This window comes from Ovis aries, chromosome X (assembly GCF_016772045.2).
Source record: "Ovis aries strain OAR_USU_Benz2616 breed Rambouillet chromosome X, ARS-UI_Ramb_v3.0, whole genome shotgun sequence".
Lineage (NCBI taxonomy): Eukaryota > Metazoa > Chordata > Mammalia > Artiodactyla > Bovidae > Ovis > Ovis aries.
In genome coordinates, this window is record NC_056080.1 from 14717473 (window position 1) to 14737254 (window position 19782).

The 19782-nt window shown below is 47.9% G+C and overlaps 1 protein-coding gene across 2 annotated transcripts in view; it reads right to left on the bottom strand.

Moving 5' to 3' along the window:
* Nucleotides 1-8747: 8747 nt before the first annotated feature.
* The window catches only part of LOC121818210 (uncharacterized), an 81705-nt gene continuing 70670 nt past the window's right edge, over nucleotides 8748-19782 (bottom strand). Inside the window, exons 3-4 of one of the 2 annotated variants that reach the window (XM_042241854.2) lie at nucleotides 16306-16371; nucleotides 8748-15958 (exon numbers count right to left, since the gene is read on the bottom strand). In XM_042241854.2, coding sequence (XP_042097788.1) covers nucleotides 13497-15215 — 1719 coding nt within the window. In that variant the 5' untranslated portion in view covers nucleotides 15216-15958; nucleotides 16306-16371 and the 3' untranslated portion in view covers nucleotides 8748-13496. Of the gene's footprint in view, nucleotides 16372-19782 lie in introns of both variants that reach the window. The other variant, XM_042241853.2, reaches the window with a different exon arrangement.

The following is a 19782-nucleotide window of genomic DNA, read 5'->3' on the forward strand; positions in this document are numbered from 1 at the left end:
ACATAAGTGACAATTCAAGCTACCAGAAAGATTCAGATTATCTATACCGAATGTAGAGGATCTGAGCACTCTCTTGGGTTATTTGCTCTGGGAGAAGCCAGCTGCCATATTGTAAGCTGGCCTATGCAAAGACTGATGTTGTCAGGAACTGATGGAGGCTTCTGACCAAAAGCCATGAGTATCTGAGACCTCCTGACCACTCCACATGAGTGGGCCATCTTGGAAGCAAATCCTCCAGCTTCAGTCAAGTCAACAAATGACTGAAGCCTTGGTGATAGCTTGGCTATGACCTCGTGAGAGACCCTGAGCCAGAACCACTGGCCAAACTACTCCCATATTCCTAACCCTCAGAAACTACATGATGATACATTTTCATTTTAAGTCATTAAATTTTGAAGCAATGTGTTACATAGCAATAGATAACTAAAACTTTCCAAATGCTGTTGTTGTTGTTCAGTTGCTAAGCTGTGTCTGATTCTTTGTGACCCCATGAACTGCAGCACACCAGGCTTCCCAGTCCTTCACTATATCCTGAAGCTTACTTAAACCCATGTCCATTGAGTCAATGATGCCATCCAACCATCTCATCCTCTGTCGTCCCCTTCTCGTCCTGCCTTCAATCTTTCCCAGCATCAGGGTCTTTTCCAATGAGTCACCTCTTCACATCAGATGCCAAAAGTATTGGAGCTTCAGCATCAGTCCTTCCAATGAACACCCAGGACTGATCTCCTTTAGGATTGACTGGTTTGATCTCCTTGTAGTCCCATAGACTCTCAAGAGTCTTCTCCAACACCACAGTTCAAAAGCATCAATCCTGTGGTGCTCAGCCTTCTTTATAATCCAAGTCTCACATCCATACATGACTACTGGAAAAATCATAGTGTTGATTATATGGATCTTTGTCAGCAAAGTAATATAATTCTGAGGAAATGATTCTGAACTCTACGATTCCATCTCATTTTTAAACACACACACACATAGTGTGCATGCGTGTGTGCTCAGTTGTATCTGACTCTTTGTGACCCCATGGACTGTAGCCCATCAGACTCCTCTGTCCATGGAAGTTTCTAGGCAAGAATACTAGAGTGGGTTGCCATTTCCTTCTCCAGGGAATCTTCCTGACCCAGGGATCAAACCTGCGTCCCCTGCATCTCCTGCACAGGTAGGTGGATTCTTTACCACTGCAGCACCTGAGAAGCCCTTAACACATACAGAAATAGCCTTGAATACAATTCTCTGGTCATGATATCTGGTGAAACCAGGATTAAGATCTCCAAAATCTATTATATCACAACTACATTCCTTGCATTTATTCCCATGAATGAATGAATATTCATTCAGCAAATATTATCAAGCACTTACTATGTGTCAGGCAATGTTCTAGGCAGTAAGGATACAGCAATAAGCACAACAGGTAAAAACCTCTGCCCTCATGGGACTTAGATACTTGTGAAGGAGAAACAACAATATGTAGAATATTAGGCAGCAATAAGAGCTAAGGAGATAGAACAAAGCAGTGAGTTTAATCAATCAAACTTCACTTCTGGCTCTCGGAGCAATCCAGGGCAGCTTTTCTCTGTGTGGTGATTCAGAGAAAGGCTCTTTTCATCTTCTGGTTCTCCTGGCTCTACCTCTAAAGGGTCTCAGAATCCTCTAAAGATGACCAGCCAATGAGGACAGTAACAGAGGAGTAGGTACACTTGTATCTCAATCACCTCCAACCAAAAGTGGCCACATTCTTTCCACTCACAAACCACATGGTAAAATGTTATGCAGCCCCACAAAAATACAAAGCACTCTGGGAAATGTAGTCCAACAAAAGCTCTTTGCTACAAAGGGGTGCTGAATCTGAAGTAGGGAGCCATTTTTCTCCAGTCAAGTCTCATTCATCTACTCAGCTCTGCCTGTTCTATCTGTTGGGTCAGACTTAAGCCCTATCATACCAAGGGGGAAAATGTCTTCTACCTGGATATTAAAATCCCATCACAGAAAATTCAATTTTTCTTCTGAGTCATTTCTCTATTTTTTTTTTTAACATCTTGCCAAAAATGCAGTCCCCTGAAGTGGTGATGTATGTAGTTCTCAATCCTTAGAGTGGCTTATTGGATTTCCTTTTTTATTCCCTGAGATAAGAAATACCAGCTTAGCTGGGAACTCACGACTTTTAATGAGAAGAGAAAGGAGACAGAGTGGACATGTGCCAATAACCACTCGCAGGTCTGCTACGAGTGAGTGGCTGGGTTCTCCATCACAAACTTGAAACTACTCCTGGCATCTTCTTAACTGCCTACCAACAGCACCTCTCCCAAGTCAAGGAAATACTTGACAAATGTATATTAGCTGCATATAGTTCTTCTCGAAGAGAAAAAAAGAGCCCCAGTTAATTGCACAAGCAACTAAATGTCAGGAGTAATCACTGAGATGAGAGTGGTTCATCAAAGCAAGTCAGGAAAAAGGAGTCTATTTAAAAGCTAAATGGGGTTCTGAAAGGTAGACCCTGAAAAGAGTGACTTCCAGGCTGATTTTATTTTAATGCAAAGATCCACTCTTTCCTCTCACTCCCTATGATTATTTTATACAAATTACATTATATCAGTCATTAGTGAAATACAGGTATAAGCTTCATTTTCACTTCATAGGACCAAAAATGACTTTGGAGGGGCCAAATTGGATTTTTTTTTAAACATCTTTTAAACCTTCCTATGTTCTGGAAGTAACAGATGCAAACTCAGAGACACACTGCCTTAGGTGATACTCTCAGTGTTTCTAACTTCAACCTGCGACCTTCTATGCTAAAGAAATTGTTCACCCAAAACAATTTACTGGCTTCCCCTTGGAAAGGCATATTTCTATAAAAGTGAATTAATTTGTTAACCCACAAGAATAAAGAAAAACTCCTTGGGTTTTTATTAGCAATCACATCTGTTTCAGTTCTGTCTTGGAAACAATGTGTCAAATGTCACTACACAGAATGCTGCAGTCATTTTAACCCAGGCGACACTAGAATACATGCTGTTCTTGGTGTTTCTCTCTGTGACATTAGAATGAGACACTGCATGAGAATAATACTCTCATCCCAGTGATGTCTCTTCAAGTCATTCGAGGGGTCTTCCTTGGAAACCAGTTTGCAATCTGGTCAGGACTGTGTCTATCACTGACAAAGGATTCAAGAGAGGATACATCTAAAAAATGAGGCTGATTTTCTTTAGGTGGCTTAAAAACCACCTTTGAAACATGTATTGTTTTCTAGGATTTCTGTAAATGAGTACCACAAACCTGATGGCTTTAAACAGAGGAAATTTATTCTCTTCCAGTTCTGGAGGCTGGAAGTCCAAGATCAAGATGTTAGCACGGCCATGCTCCCTCCAAAGTCTGCAGGAGAGAATCCTTCCTCGTCTCATCCACTTTTCCATGGCCCCAGGTGTTCCATGGCTAACGGCAGCAACACTCCAGTCTCTGTCTCCATCTTCACCTGGCCATCTTCTCCCTGGAGGTCTTAGTTCTTCACTCTCCATTTTCCTCTCCTTATAAGGATGCTGGTCCTAATGGATTGGGGCCTGCCCTAGTAACCTCCTCTTAACTTCGTTATATCACTGAAGACCCTCTGTCCACACATTCCAAACCCTATTTCCTCACATTCCCAGGTACTAGGGATTAGGACTCACAATTCAACTCAGAAGGTACTCCAGAGAAGGGGTTCAAAACAATGTTGAAAGATCATAAAACCCTCGAAGCTACTGTGAAGGTGCTGCACTCAATATACCAGCAGATTTGGAAAACTCAGCAGTGGCCACAAGACTGGAGAAGGTCAGTTTTCATTCCAACCCCAAAGAAAGGCAATGCCAAAGAATGTTCAAAGTACCACACTCATCTCACACGCTAGCAAAATAATGCTCAAGTTCTCCAAGTCAGGCTTCAACAGTGCATGAACCGTGAACTTCCAGATGTTCAAGCTGGATTTAGAAAAGGCAGAGGAACCAGAGATCAAATTGCCAACATCTGCTGGATCATCAAAAAAGGAAGAGAGTTCCAGGAAAACATCTACTTCTGCTTTACTGACTATGCTAAAGCCTTTGACTGTGTGGACCACCACAAACTGTGGAAATTCTTCAAGAGATAGGAATACCAGACCACCTGACCTGCCTCTTGAGAAATCTGTATGCAGGTCAGGAAGCAACAGTTAGAACTGGACATGGAACAACAGACTGGTTCTAAATCAGGATAGGAGTACGTCAAGGCTGTATATTGTCACCCTGCTTATTTAACTTATATGCAGAGTACATCACAAGAAATGCTGGGCTGGAGGAAGCACAAGCAATAACCTCAGATATACAGATGACACCATCCTTATGGCAGAAAGCAAAGAACTAAAAAGCCTCTTGATGAAAGTGAAAGAGTAGAGTGAAAAAGTTGGCTTAAAGCTCAACATTCAGAAAACAAAGATCAGGGCATCTGGTTCCATCACTTCATGGCAAATAGATGGGGAAACAATGGAAACAGTGAGAGACTTTATTTTCTTGGGCTCCAAAATCACTGCAGATGGTGACCGCAGCCATGAACTTAAAAGACGCTTGCTTCTTGGAAAAAAAGCTATGACTGACCTAGACAGCATAATTAAAAGCAGTGACATTACTTTGCCAACAAAAGTCCGTCTAGTCAAAGCTATGGTTTTTTCAGTAGTTATATATGGATGTGAGAGTTGGACTATAAAGAAAGCTGAGCACCGAAGAATTGATGCTTTTGAACTGTGGTGTTGGAGAAGACTCTTGAGAGTCCCTTGGACTGCAAGGAGATCTAACCAGTCAATCCTAAAGGAAATCAGTCCTGAATATTCATTGGAAGGACTGATGCTGAAGCTGAAACTCCAATACTTTGGCCACTTGATGTAAAGAACTGATTCATTTGAAAAGACCCTGATGCTGGGAAAGATTGAAGGCAGGAGGAGAAGGGGACAACAGAGGATGAAATGGTTGGATGGCATCACCAACTTGATGGACATGAGTTTGAGCAAGCTCTGGGAGTTGGTGATGGACAGAGAATCCTGGCATGCTGCAGTCCATGGGGTCGCAGAGCCGGACACAACTGAGCAACTGAACTGAACTGAAGTTACTGCAAGGACTTTGCAAAATAATATTTACAGAGCTTAAAGCAAGAATACAAATGGAAGGCCACATTCCATAATCCTAAAAAAATAGCACTTACAAACCAAGCTAGAGCCACAGCCTGGCCCACGATCCCACCTAACACCCCACAGCCCAGAGGCCACAGTTACCTCCGAGAGGCTCACAGAGCTGAGGCTCCTCCAGCAGCAGCCGTACGGTTGAGACCAAACAACAGAATGGTTCTCACTGGGCAGGGTGCAGTAGAAGCAAGACCCAGGGCTAAGTGGACCTGCCCCAATTCAACCAGGTCCCTGAGGAGCCAGGGGGAAGTTTTAAGAATTTTATGAAACTCCACCAGGTGAGCAGAAGGGAAGGAGGGAATGCAGTTATTCGCAAAACCCTGTTTGCCTAATCACTCTTTTGGAATGACTGGGGCAGTCAAGTTTTAATTAAAGCAGCCACTCTTTTTTGGGTTTCCTGGGGCAGAGGCAGTGCTTCCCACCACCCACACAAACTTACAGGCTTTTAGCCAACCATTCTCTGGATGTGATGTGGGGCAAGGGGGGGGCTCTTTCTGGGGAGCCTAGGTCATCCAGTACATCTCTCCCATAATTCCCAGAAAAAGTTACTATAGTTTTTAGATTGTTTTGAAAACTGCAAATTCGTAAAACTTGTTTAAACTTTCAAACTTTATGAGTTCAAAGAATTCTAAATGTCACCTTTCATTGCTTGTAATGTGTGGGGCCCAGAGCAAGGGCCCCTCGTATCATAGTCTAAGGGCAGCACTGAGGCCTGGTTGTTTTTTGTTTAAAAGAAGAATCCTTGTTCCTTTATAAGCCCTAGTGTGCATGCATGCTCAGTCATGTCCAACTATTTGCAACCCGATGGACTGTAGCCCGCCAGGCTCCTCTGTCCATGGGATTCTCCAGGCAAGAATACTGGAGTGAGTTGCCATGCCCTTCTCCAGAGGATCTTCCCAATCCAGGGATCAAATCTGGGTCTCCTGAATTGCAGGCAGATTCTTTACCATCTAAGCCAACAGGGAAGCCCATAAGCCCTAGCTGCATGCTTTGTCGCTCAGTCATGTCCGACTCTTTGCAACTCCATGGACTGCAGCCCACCAGGCTCCTCTGTTCATGGGGATTCTCCAGGCAAGAATACTGGAGTGGATCGTCATGCCCTCCTCCAGGGGATCTTCCCAAGCCAGGGACCAAACCCATGTCTCCTGCATTGCAGGATTCTTTACCAGGGAAGCCGATAAGCCCCCGTGAAAGAAGTGAAAGTGGCTCAGTCAAGTCCGACTCTTTGCAACCCCATGGACTGTAGTCCATGGAATTCTCTAGGCCAGGATACTGGAGTGGGTAGCCTTTCCCTTTTCCAGGGGATCTTCCTAACCCACAGATTGAACTTAGATCTCCTGCATTGCAGGCAGATTCTTTACCAGCTGAGCCACAAGAGAAGCCCAAGAATCGCCTATCCCTTTCTCCAGGGGATCTTCTCAACCCAGGAATCGAACCAGGGTCTCCTGCATTGCAGGCAGATTCTTTACCAAATCAGCTATCCCTTCTCCAGGGGATCTTCTCAACCCAGGAATCAAACCAGGGTCTCCTGCATTGCAGGCAGATTCTTTACCAAATCAGCTATCAGGGAAGCCCTAAGAGGGAGGTACAATTCCTACAAGGCTCCCACTTTGGAAGAAAGGCAGCCCACACCCATCTCACCAGCAGGGGGCAAAGTGGTTATTGAGGCAAGTCTGACCCCGCTGACTGAACTGTCACTGGCCAATCCAGCCAGGTTCTTCTAAAAGCAAGACATCTGTTCCACTTGATTCTCAGGCAGGGCAACCCAGTTTGAAACACTTTAGTGGAGGCAGGAAAGTGCAGACTAGGCCAAGGTTGTGAGGTTGTGAAATCTGAGGTTGATAGGCTTTTAGGGGACTTTCAGTTTTCCTTTGGTTTATCTTTTAACCAGCCCCACCATCCTGCTTTCTGCTCCCAAACTCATTTCCTCCCCACTGCACCCCCCTGCAATTCCCACCAGTTCCTGGGCCCAGAGGCCTTTTGGGCTTGCCACCTCCTATCAGGAAAGTACTGTCTGATAAATGCATTTATGCTGACATGTTAGTACATTTAAACATTTTTCTTTCCAAGGTTATTGACTTTTAAAGTGAAACATGGGAAGAGGGGCAATGCTTAACCCAAAGGGAAAACTCTGGTAATTGAATTGTAGATGTCAGAAGATATATTATGTTTATATTGGGAATTTTCCCAGTACTTCTCCTTTTATGGCATAAGTCATTACCTACTCCACTGAAGGTAAAGCTTGTCCTTGTTTTATTATTATTATTTCAGTGTTTATATGAAATATTAACTAATTATATTATCAAATAAGTTTATTTATATACTGAAGTTATTAGGCTCAGTTAGTAAGCCATTCTAAAACTCTCTTTGGACATACACAGTGAATGGTGTCAGAGCAGAAACAATAGTTCTTCCTGTCTAATAAAACCTTGCATTTCTAGTTTATACTTGGACATCTGATCCTGGGAGCAACCCTGGATAAGGTATGGTGGATAGTTAGTATGATCTGTTATTCCTATTTTACAGAAGAGGAAATTGAGGCTTAGGGAACGTAAGTGTCTTGCCAAAGTTCATGTAATTAAATGAAGGGAAGAGGTGAGATAGGGCTCAAACTGATCTTTTCACTTCAAGCCTGGGAGATATATATTAGCATACAGATAAGAAGTGAGAAATGAGAAAATGTGATACCAACAGACAACTCCTAAAAAGCAGGCATCACAATGTGAACTCTGTAGACAGTATTTTCAGAGGTGTAATATCTCACAAAGAAATTGAGGTATCCTCCCGAACTTTATCTGAAAGGAAAGTCTGCAGTTACAATAAACTTACAAACTAGAAGAGCTCAAAAAGTTCTCCAGCTTTGTTAGTGAAAATAGATCTGTCTTTAAGTGGCACAAGCCATGTCCTCCACTCTCAACTCAAAGTACTCTAGGACAATCAGAAAAAAATGGATATGGAATCTGATTACTTTTTTTGAAAAGAGAAAATTAAAAAAAATGTGGAAGTAGCTTGCTGGGAACCCTCTACAGAGTAGTTCCTCTTAGAGATGGAAAATGAGAAGAAAGTTATTGTCGTTTGACACACGTTAGCTTAGACTAGGCACAAAGGAAACTCTTGCTCCTTCTGAAAGGTACATTTCACCTGTAGTGCTGTCAGCCACATGATTAGAGTCTGACTGCACCAGTTCTCCACCTGTTCCTATCTCCATGACTTTTGTCATGAGATTACTGTAGTTCACCACACTAATGATGCAGAGTCTATTTCTTCGCTCCCTTCAATCTGAGCTCACCCAAGGGCTTTGGCCAGTAGATGAAGCCTAGACCATAGGAGGCCTTGCATGTTCCCACTTGCTCTGCAACTGCCATGAGAACATACCCCTGATAACCTGCTGGAGGGTGAAAGATACATCGAACACAGCCACAGTCAACCTGGCTGAGGTCAGTCTAAATCAGCCAATAGCCAGCTGACCCCTTGACAAGAAAGCAAGCTCCAGAGCTCTGAGACATATAAGTGAGTCAGGTCGTGATTGTAAGAAACACCGCGGGAAGAAGGAACCACCCCTATGGACCGTTGTTCAGGGCCTTTTATTGGGCGGTCGCTCTCGGGCAGAACTCCCGGGGGCGGGTAAGCAAGGGAGCAAGGGGGGTCTGCGAAGCAAAGGGAGTCTGCGGGGTAAAGGGAGTCTGTGGGGTAAAAGGAGTCTGCAGGGGAGTCTGCGAGGTGTGAGGGGTGGGGAAGGGGTTTTATAGCCCGGGCCGGGGCTCCCATATAAGGAAGAAAACACGGGCTCAGCGGTGATTAGTGTCCAAGGGCTCCATGTCAGCTCCTGATTGGACGGCGAGGGCTTCGTGTCGGCTCCTGATTGGTCGGCTTGGTTGCCGGCCCGTCTCCGGGGCTTGTCTGCAGCGCCCTCTGCCGGGACATGTCCCGACATGCCCGGGCATGCCCAGGCATGCCTGACCTTGCCCTGACCTTTCATCCCGGCCTTTTTGATATAGGACAAGGGGCACCGACTCTCTCTGGCTACTTCCTGCTGAACGGGGGCGATAAGGGGTAGGGTACGGCCGGGATGACAGGGGGCGTCTGCCGTTAATCTTGCCACGGAGTGCTTGTTGGAAGCCCTTGGTACTGTTGCCGCATCACCATCAGCTGGACCGTGTCGAGCCGTTGTTTGATGAGGGCCCGAAAGTCAGGAGCAGTAGAATGATGATCGGTCCCACTAGGGAAGATAGCAAAGTTGTCAGTCAAGGGGAGCTCTGGAAGCTCTGGAACCAGGATTCGAACCAGCCCTGGTGGGCCTTTCTCTCTCTCTCTCACCTTTTGCCTTCCTTCCTGGCAGTTTTTGCCTTCGTCTCTTTTTTCCTTCGATTCTCTCTCTCTTTTCTGCTTCTCTGCCTTGCTTTCTCCTTTCTCTTCTGTCACACTCTCTAACTCCTTTCTCTCTTTCCTCTCACTCTTTCAGTTTCAGTCTTTCTCTTCCTTCTCTCACTTTCTCCACCACTCTATCTCTCTCTCCTACTTTCTTTTGCCTTCTCTCCTTTTCGCTCTTCAACTCTTCTCTTTCCTTTCTCTGACTTTCTTTTGCTTTCTCTGACTTTCTCCTCTTTCCTTCTCTGGTTCCATTTCCCCTGGTTCTTTCCTTCCCTCATCTTCCTTCCTTTTTTGCATCTCCTCCTCTCTGTCCTTCTCCTTCTGTCCTCTCCCTCTGTTGCTCTCCCTAAGGTCTTCCTCCCTCTCCTCTTAATAAAAGATTTGGACAGTGGTTTCTCAGTCACTCAAGAATCGGCAACAGAGGGGTTCGGGTAATGGTCAGTTTGGTCGGCCCCATGAGGGTGGAGTGGTAGGAGTGATCGGGAGAAGGGGTCAGGGCCAGGGCCACCCCTGTCTCTGGGAGACCCGGGGGAGCTCGTTTGAGCCGGGTCAGGTGGTACCAGGGCTCGTGTCCCAGGAGTTTGGCTGCGGTAGGAGTGGTGAGGATTACAGTATGGGGTCCAGTCCAGCGAGGCTGTAGTGGGCAGAGACTCAGGGTTTTCAGCAGTACCTGATCTCCTGGTGCTAGAGGCCAGGTGGCCCCTTGTCGTCTGTCGGTTGTGGCAGGACCCGATCTGCGTGTTCCCTCAGCAAGGATCATAGGAGGGAGAAGAGGGGGAGGTACCCCGCGAGTGGGGGAGCCTCTCCCTCGGGGAGGTGAGTCAGGAGATAGGGCCTGCTGTAGAGCAGTTCAAAAGGGGTCAAACCTGTTTTGGAGTGTGGTGTGGTGCGAATGCGAGTGAGCGCCAGAGGAAGGAGGTCGACCCAAGATAGCCGCAGTTCTGAGGCTAGCTTGGTCAGATGTGTCTTGATGATGCCGTTCACCCGCTCTACCTTGCCTGACGATTGGGGCCGATAGGGGATGTGAAGATGCCAGCCGATACCTAGGGCCACAGCTACCTGCTGAGAGATCTGCGAGATAAATGCCAGCCCATTGTCAGACTGGAGAGAGTTTGGCAACCCAAATCTGGGAATGAGATGGGCCGTCAAGACCTCCGCCACTGCCGCTGCCGTCTCCCAGGCTGTGGGGAAGGCCTCGACCCATCCTGAAAAGGTGTCCACCAAGACCAGCAGATAGCGGTAGGTTCGATGTCTGGGCATGTGGGTGAAGTCTATCTGCCAATCCTGCCCTGGCATATGTCCCCTCAACTGGTGAGTTTCCTGTGGGGGTCAGAGTCCTCCCTGAAGAGAGGTGGAGGCACATGTCAGGCAGGATCAGTGGACGGCATATATGGTCTGTCTGAGATGTGGGGGAGAAAAGACAGGGCTGAGAAAGGAAAAGAGAGCTCTTGGTCCGATGTGGAGGGTATTGTGGATTTGGGATATTATGGCCTTAGCCTGGCGCTCAGGAAGCACCGGTTTATTATGGAGTAGTATCCATCCTGACGGGTGCCTCTGAGCCCCTTCTTGCGCCAGCAAGGCTCTGGCTTCCTTGCTTGAATAATCTGGGTTGAGGGTGGATCTCAAAGTCAGCAGGGGCTCGGGGGTTTGTTGTAAGGTGATTTGTCGAGCCACTTGATCTGCCATGTTGTTACCCAGAGCGACAGTGTCATGGGTGTTTTGGTGTCCCTTGCAGTGTATGATAGCGACCTCTTTGGGCAGGGATAAGGCATCTAACAGTCGAGTAATGTGGGGGGCATTACAGATGGGGGATCCTTTAGTGGTCAGGAAGCCCCGTTCTTTCCAGATTGCCGCGTGAGAATGGGCAATCAAGAAGGCATATTTGGAGTCTGTGTAAATATTGGCCCTTTTTCCTTCTGCTAGGTGTAAGGCTCTAGTTAGGGCTGTTAGTTCAGCCTTCTGAGAAGTCGTCCCGGGTGGCAAGGGCTGAGCCTCCAGGACTTCCCGGGTGGTTACCACAGCATAGGCCGCCCTTTGGTTTCCATTGGGGTCTCGCTTTGAGCTCCCATCGACGAACAAAGTTAGCTCTGGATTTGGTAGAGGTTTGGAAAACAGGTTGTGGGGTGGTTGCATAAGGGACTCAAGGACCTCCGAGCATGAGTGGGTTGGGGGTTCTGAGGAGAGGGAGTGAGGGTAGCGAGGAAAGTGGGTTTAATTGTGGGGAGCGGCCCACGGAAACCTGAGGATTATCCAGAAATACCAGGTGAAATTGTTGGAGCCTGGACTCGCTGAGTTCAGAAAGAAATCTAGAGGCTAAAAGGTCACCAAGACGGTGGGGCGAGAAGATGGTCAGGGGTTGGTCATGAATCAGCTTTTTTGCATCGGCGTACAACGTTGTCACTGCCGCCAGTGCCCGCAGGCAGGGGAACCATCCCCTGGCTGTGGGGTCAAGTTGTTTGGATATGTAAGCGATAGGCAGCAATTCGGGGCCAATCGGTTGCACCAAGGCTCCAAAGGCTATCCCTCCCTTTTCATCAGAGTATGGATGGTGCGGATAGTTGGGATTTGGGAGAAAGAGAGGGGGTGCAGCCAATAGAGTTGAGTGTAAAGTGTGGAAGGCCCGAATCACTTCAGTGGGGGAAGACAGCGGCCCTGTGGGAGTCTGTTTGGCTGCCGCATATAGAGGTTTGGCCAGGGTAGCATAATTTGGGACCCAGTGTCGGAAGAATCCCGTCAGTCCTAAGAAGGACAATATCTGGTTTCCATCGGCCGGAGGGCAAATGGACTGGAGGAGGCTACACCGGTCTGCTGTCAGGGCTTTAGTGGTCGGAGTGATTTGGAAACCCAGATAGATGACAGAAGTCTGAGTCAGTTGGGCTTTGGATTGTGAGGCTCTGTAACCCTGGGAACCAAGGAAATTGAGGAGGGTTGCAGTATGTTGTCGGGAGGTCTCTTCTGAGGGGCTGCAAAGGAGCAAGTCATCTACGTATCGGAGGAGGGTGCTAGGGCGAAGTGAGCACCTAGCCAGGTCCCGGGACAGAGCTTGCCCGAAGTAGTGGGGACTGTCTCTGAACCCCTGAGGGAGTACGGTCCATGTGAGTTGTGTGGTCAGCTGGGTGTCGGGGTCAGTCCAGGTGAACGCAAAGAGGAATTGGCAGTCGGGGTGGAGCAGGATGGTAAAAAAGGCGTCCTTGAGGTCAATAACAGTGAAATGAGAGGTCTGAGGAGGTATGGAAGAAAGGAGGGTGTAGGGGTTAGGGACAAGTGGATGGGCAGGGATCACCGCCGTGTTGATCAGGCAGAGATCCTGCACTAGCCGGTAGTCTCCTGAAGCCTTCCGAACAGGGAGGATGGGCGTGTTACAGGGGGAGGTCGTGGGGATCAGGAGACCCTGTCCCATGAGACGGTCAATGATGGGCTTTAGCCCTCTGAGGTTGCGAGTAGACAAAGGAAACTGGGACCGGGCTGGGAAACAGGTGGGGTCCCTTAGCCGGATGAGGACTGGAGGGTGGTGCCGAGCCACCACCGGGACTCGGGTGTCCCAGACCTCAGGATTAACAGAAGGGGTTGGAGGGTCAACCAATAGCATTAGGAAGGCCCCTGACGTGGGAGCCGACCCTGGAGCTAGCTGAAGAGTGGCCTTCAGCTTAGCAAGTATATCTCTTCCCAAGAGAGGAGTAGGGCAGGAGGGGATGACCAGAAAGGAGTGGGTAAATAGATAGGAATCTAACCGACAGGATAGTGGCTGGGTTTGGAGCGGACATGAGGGTTGGCCGTCAATGCCCATAACCGAAACCTGGGAAGGACGTAACGTGCCTCCGAAAGAGGGAAGGACCGAATAGGTAGCCCCCGTATCAACCAAAAAATTGATGGACTTACCCGCTACCTGGAACGTTACCCTGGGCTCAGCTTGGGTTATTGGGGTCCCTGAGTCTGGGCGGCATCAGTCACCGCTGAAGTTCAGCAGCTCCAAAGCCGAAGGAGGGCAGGAGGTCTCCCTGGGGCGCTCTGGTCCCCGGCCCCTAGAGGTCGAGGCCCGAGAGGCCTGGGGACAGTCACTAGCCCAGTGTCCTCGTCGTTTGCACAACAGGCACAGCGTGGAAGGAGGTCGCGGACTGCGGCACATCCTGGCCCAGTGCCCTTCTTGGCCGCACTTGAAGCAGGCCCCTGGAGGGGGGTTTTGGGGCCCTGAGCCTGCCGCCGGCCGCAGGGCTGCTACCAAGGCCTGGGTTTGCTGGTTTAGGAGGCTTGCCTGAAATTCGGCCTTTTGCTTGAGCCTTGCCTTTCGGCTGGCCTCAGCAGTTTCCTCGCGGGCATGGTAGACCTTAAAAGCCATTTTTACCAGGTCTCGGATAGGGGTCTGAGGGCCGTCCTCGGCCTTGGCCAACTTTTTCTGGATATCGGGGGCAGACTGGGAAATAAAACGATTGGCCAAGGTGGCCGCCCCGATGGGGGACTCAGGTGACAGCCTGGTGTATTGGACGAGGGCCTCGGTCAGCTGATTAACGAACATGGCTGGGTTTTTGTCGGGCCCCTGAGTCACCTCATCTAGTTTGAGGAGGTTTACAACCTTCTGAGAGGACGTTTCCATCCTGTCGAGGATACACTCGATCATATAGCGTACTCGCAGCTGGCCACCACCCCTCTCCTGGTAGTTCCAATCGGGGTCAGTGTCAGGAACCACCTGAGCCCCTGGGGGGCGCTCGGGGGAGGGGTTGGCATAGTGCCGCTGGTCGGCCTGAGCCTTGGCTGCCGTCCAGATAGCCTGCCTCTCCTCAGGGGTGGTGGTAGACCCCAGAATGACATATATGTCCTGCCATGTCAAGGCGTAGGCACGGGTCAGACCAGTAAACTGCTTAATGTACTGAGCGGGGTTGGAGGAGAAGGAACCCAGTTTGGCCTCAATCTGTGCTAAGTCTTGGAGGGAGAAGGGGACATGGACTTGGGCTAGACCCTCAGCTCCGGCTACTTGTCGGAGAGGGAGTAGCAGGGCTGGGGGAGGGGGAAGGGAGGCTCCCGGAGGGTTGCTGTGGGAGCGAGTGTGGGAGCTAACTGGGGAAGGGGAGGGAGTGACGGGGGGAAGAAGAGGATACAAGATAGGGCTAAGGGCCGGAGGATCCGGGACCGGCGGTGGAGTCTCAGGGGCTGGAGCGGAGGTAGGAGAGTCTGGAGTGGAGGGGGAGGTAGCAGAAACCGGAGTGGAAGGGGTAAGGGCCGTGGGAGAGGTATAGGGAGGAGGGGCCACCAGATCTTCCAGGGGAACAGAGAAGGCAGAGGACTCAGAGACGGGAGGAGCTGGTTTGGCCCGGGAGGGTGGAATCGGGGGAGCCAGGATAAGCAGGATTTGGCGGGGAGTGCACGAGGTGCACAGGGTGGGGCGAGAGCGCAACGCCCAAAAGGCCTGAACATAGGGGGCCTCAGACCATTTTCCCATTCTCCGGCAGTAGTTATCTAAATCACGGAGGACGTCAAAGTCAAATGTCCCTGTGGCTGGCCATTGTGAGCCATTATCTAGGGGATACTGAGGCCAGGCTTGTGAACACAGAAAATTGAGCTGCTTGGAGCGGATATATCCCTTTAGTTTTAGGGTCCGCAGGTTAGCCAGCAGGCACTCTAAGGGGGTGGAATATTGGGGATCGGGTTTGGAGGCTGTCGATCCCATGGCGATCACCAAACGGAGACTAACCCCCGCTGCCCGAACGTCTTCGCGTGCCAAGGGAAGCCGGGGGTCCGCACAGCCGTTCAGAACGTCTTCCTCCCGTACTGGGGGACCGAGGAAGGCCGAAGCCGGAGGTCTACACAGCCGTTCGGGACATCTCCCTCACGAGCTGGTGACCGGGAGGACCCAGTAAGTGGCCACTGGTTACCGGATCCTAGGAAGTGGTCGCCAGGGAGGGCGGGCCCCAAAGCCGAAGGGACTTACCCCGTATCCTGCTGTCCAGGGGGTTGGTCAGCCGCCTGGGTCCGGGCGGGGGCTACCGCGGCGGTGGAGCTTGAGGGGGCCTCAACGGCGAGTGCTGGAAGCCCTCACCTCGAGCCCCACGTTGGGTGCCAGATGTAAGAAACGCCGTGGGAAGAAGGAACCACCCCTATGGACCGTTGTTCAGGGCCTTTTATTGGGCGGTCGCTCTCGGGCAGAACTCCCGGGGGCGGGTAAGCAAGGGAGCGAGGGGGGTCTGCGAAGCAAAGGGAGTCTGCGGGGCAGTGTGCGAGGTGTGAGGGGTGGGGAAGGGGTTTTATAGCCCGGGCCGGGGCTCCCATATAAGGAAGAAAACACAGGCTCAGCGGTGATTGGTGTCCAAGGGCTCCATGTCAGCTCCTGATTGGACGGCGAGGGCTTCGTGTCGGCTCCTGATTGGTCGGCTTGGTTGCCGGCCCGTCTCCGGGGCTTGTCTGCAGCGCCCTCTGCCGGGACATGTCCCGACATGCCCGGGCATGCCCAGGCATGCCTGACCTTGCCCTGACCCTTCATCCTGACCTTGCCCTGACCTTTCAATGATCAGCCAAGCCCAGCCTACAGGAACCTACAGCCAGCCAAGCCACAGAGGTATGAGAAGGCCAGCCAAGAACAGGAGAGCCACCTACCAGACCACCCCAAATGTGTGAGCAATAGCTCTTGTTATTGCTCAAAGACTAAGGTTTGTTTGTCATGTAGCATTACTGGAGTAGTAGATAACCGATACAGAGTCCTAGGTTTAGGGCTCCACTCTGTTGAAGGAGAGTCTAGAAAGCCAAAGACAGCTTCATAATACCTGACCACTCAACAGTTTCATGGGGCAGCCAACCAATCCACTTCTTGTAGCATCTTCCCTCTGTCCCTGAAAAGGATGCAAACCTGTCAGTAACTCTGTAGGTTAAGCATTCTTGGTATCTTTCAGGAGTAGACCAGCCCTGACCACATGAATCATGGGGATACAAAAGAATGAGGAAAGTCTATGCTTGTTAAGGATACTTGGTGATAGCACAGCATGGTTTCATTTATGTGAACAGTTACAATAAAATATATATGTATGTACAGAAAAGGACCTGAAAGGACCTTACATACTAAGGCTCCAAAAAGGTTTTTTCCAAGGAGACTAGGTTGTATTACAGGTTAATATTCTTCTTTTGCTTGCCTATAATATCTAATAATTTCCTGAAATAAACCTGAATTTGTTTAATTTTAACAAAGAGAAACATAAATCAGGAAAGAAACAATAAACTTTAAAAGAAAAAGAACAAATATTTAAATTTATTTTCAGGGATTGAGTGATTATCATTTATAGTTTAAATCAATTATGTGGAATTGTGAGATGAAAATTAGCTGAAATTTTAAAAGCAGAAATCATGGGAAAATTCTGAAAAGCAGACAAAATTACTTGCAGACGTATAAATAGTTGCCAGGTGCACCCAAATTAGCAATGATTTAAAAAACAAGAGAAAGAGACTGGGTATAAACTTTTTCCAATGAATTTCTGCCTAGAACAAGTGTGAGCAAACTTTTTCTGTAAAGGGCCTAATACTAAGAAAATATTTGAGGCTTTGTGGACCAGACTGCCTGTTACAACTACTCTGCCATTGTTACACAAAAGTAGCCACAGATGCTCTGTGAATGAATGAGCATGAGTGTGTCCCAATAAAACTTTATTTATAAAGGCAAGTGGCACACCAGATCTGGCCCACTGCCATAGTTTGCCTACCTTTGGCATAGACAAACTACTGGCATAAAAGTAGTAGCTAATGATCATATTGACAACTTACTATGTCATAGGGATGAAGTGTTCTCTGCATCAGCAGGCCCTGTTCACGTTTCAGTTCAGTTCAGTTGCTCAGTCACGTCCGACTCTTTGCAACCTCATGAATCGCAGCACGCCAGGCCTCCCTGTCTGTCACCAACTCCTGGAGTCCACTCAGACTCACGTCCATCGAGTTGGTGATGCCATCCAGCCATCTCATCCTCTGTCATCCCCTTCTTCTCCTGCCCCCAATCCCTCCCAGCATCACAGTCTTTTCCAATGAGTCAACTCTTCACATGAGGTGGCCAAAGTACTGGAGTTTCAGCTTTAGCATCATTCCTTCCAAAGAAAGCCCAAGGCTGATCTCCTTCAGAATGGACTGGTTGGATCTCCTTGCAGTCCAAGGGACTCTCAAGAGTCTTCTCCAACACCACAGTTCAAAAGCATCAATTCTTTGGTGCTCAGCTTCCAATTCTTGCATCCATACATGACCACTGGAAAAACCATAGCCTTGACTAGACGGACCTTTGTTGGTAAAGTAACGTCTCTGCTTTTTTGCCATCTGTTCATGTCTCTGTTCACTTTTGCCTGTTGTCAAATCCTTTTCCTTCTTTATGTCTCAACAACCTCTTCAAAAAGCCTGAGACCGTTTATCTTAGAAGGATGTTCTAATCACCTATTTATTGATATGTGTCCTTCTCCTCCACTAGGCTAAGAGTACCTAACAGCAAGATTATGCGTAAATCACTTTTATATTCCCACAGCCTTGTGGAGAACCTGGACCATAGTAGATACTTAATAAATGAATGTGATGTAAATGATTCAGCAAAACAACAGTCACATCAAGACAATGAGAAGACAAGCCACAGACTGGGAGAAAATATTTGCAAAAGATACCTCTGATAAAGACTGCTACCCAAAATATACAAAGATCTCTTAAAACCCAACAATAAGAAAACAAACAATCCAGTTAAAAAATGGGCACTAGATCTGAACAGACACCTCATAAAAGAAGATAGGCAGATGACAAACAAGTATATGAAAAGATGCTCAACATCCTATGTGTTCAGGGAATTGCAAATTAAAACAACAGTGAGATACCACTATATACCTATTCAGTTTAGTTCAGTTCAGTCTCTCAGTCGTGTCCGACTCTTTGTGACCCCATGAATCGCAGCACGCCAGGCCTCCTTGTCCATCACCAACTCCAGGAGTTCACTCAAACTCACATTCATCGAGTCAGTGATGCCATCCAGCCATCTCATCCTCTGTCGTCCCCTTTTCCTCCTGCCCCCAATCCCTCCCAGCATCAGAGTCTTTTCCAATGGCCAAAATCCAGAATACCAACCACACCAAATGCTGGTGAGGAAATGAAGCAAAAGGAACTCTCATTTATTGCTGGTGGACTTACAAAATGATACAGCCACTTTGCAGACAGTTTGGCAGTTTCTTATAAAACTAAACATACTCTCCAAATAATTCAACAATAGTCTTTGGTATTTACCCAAGGACTTATGTCCAGACATATCTTATGTCCATCCAAAAACCTGAATACAGATATTCATAGCAACTTTATTTATAATTGCCCAAACTCAGAAGAAGCCAAGATGTCCTTCAGTAGGTGAATGGATAAACTGTGGAAAATCCAAACAGTGGAATATTATTTAGCACTAAAAAGAAATGAGCTGTTAAGCAAAGAAAAGATATGGAGGAGGCTTAAATGCATATTACTAAGTGAAGGATGCCAGTCTGAAAAGGCTACATACTATATGACTCCAACTATATTATATTCTGAAAAAAGGCAAAACTGTGGAGATAGTAAAAATGTGAGTGGCTGCCAGGAGCTGGGGGCAAGGGGAAAGGATGAATAGGTGGAACACAGAAAATTTTTCGGGCTGTGAAAATATCCTGCATGATATTACAACAATGGATGCATGTTGTCAAAATCCATAGAATGTACCACACCAAGGGTGAACTGCGACGTAAACCATGGACTTCGGGTGATGATGATGTGTCAGCGCAGTTCAGTGGTTGTAACAAACGTACCTCTCTGGTGGGGGATGTTGAAAGTAGGGGAGGTTGGGCGTGTGTGGGGAAAGGGGTGTATGGGAAATCTCTGTACTTTTCTCTCAGTTTTGCTGTGAACCTAAAACCAGTTTAAAAAATAAAATCTATTTAAAACACACACACAGTTACATCATTATTGCAAGCGCTGTCTCAGCCTCTTCTATGGTCCTTTAGGAGACATTTAAAGCTAATTACTCATAGGCAATGGTTTTTAAGATCTGACTCCAAAAGAATAACAAAAGAAAAAAACTGATAAATTGGGCTTTAATCAAATTTAAAACTTTTGTGCTGCACATCAAGAAGGTCAGAAGACAACCCACAGAACTGGAAAATACTTTTTACAAATCATGTATCTAACAATGGACTGTTACGTAGAATATGTAAAGAACAGTCACAACTCAAGAATAAAAAGGCAAATATGTCAACTTTAAAGTGGGAAAAGGATTC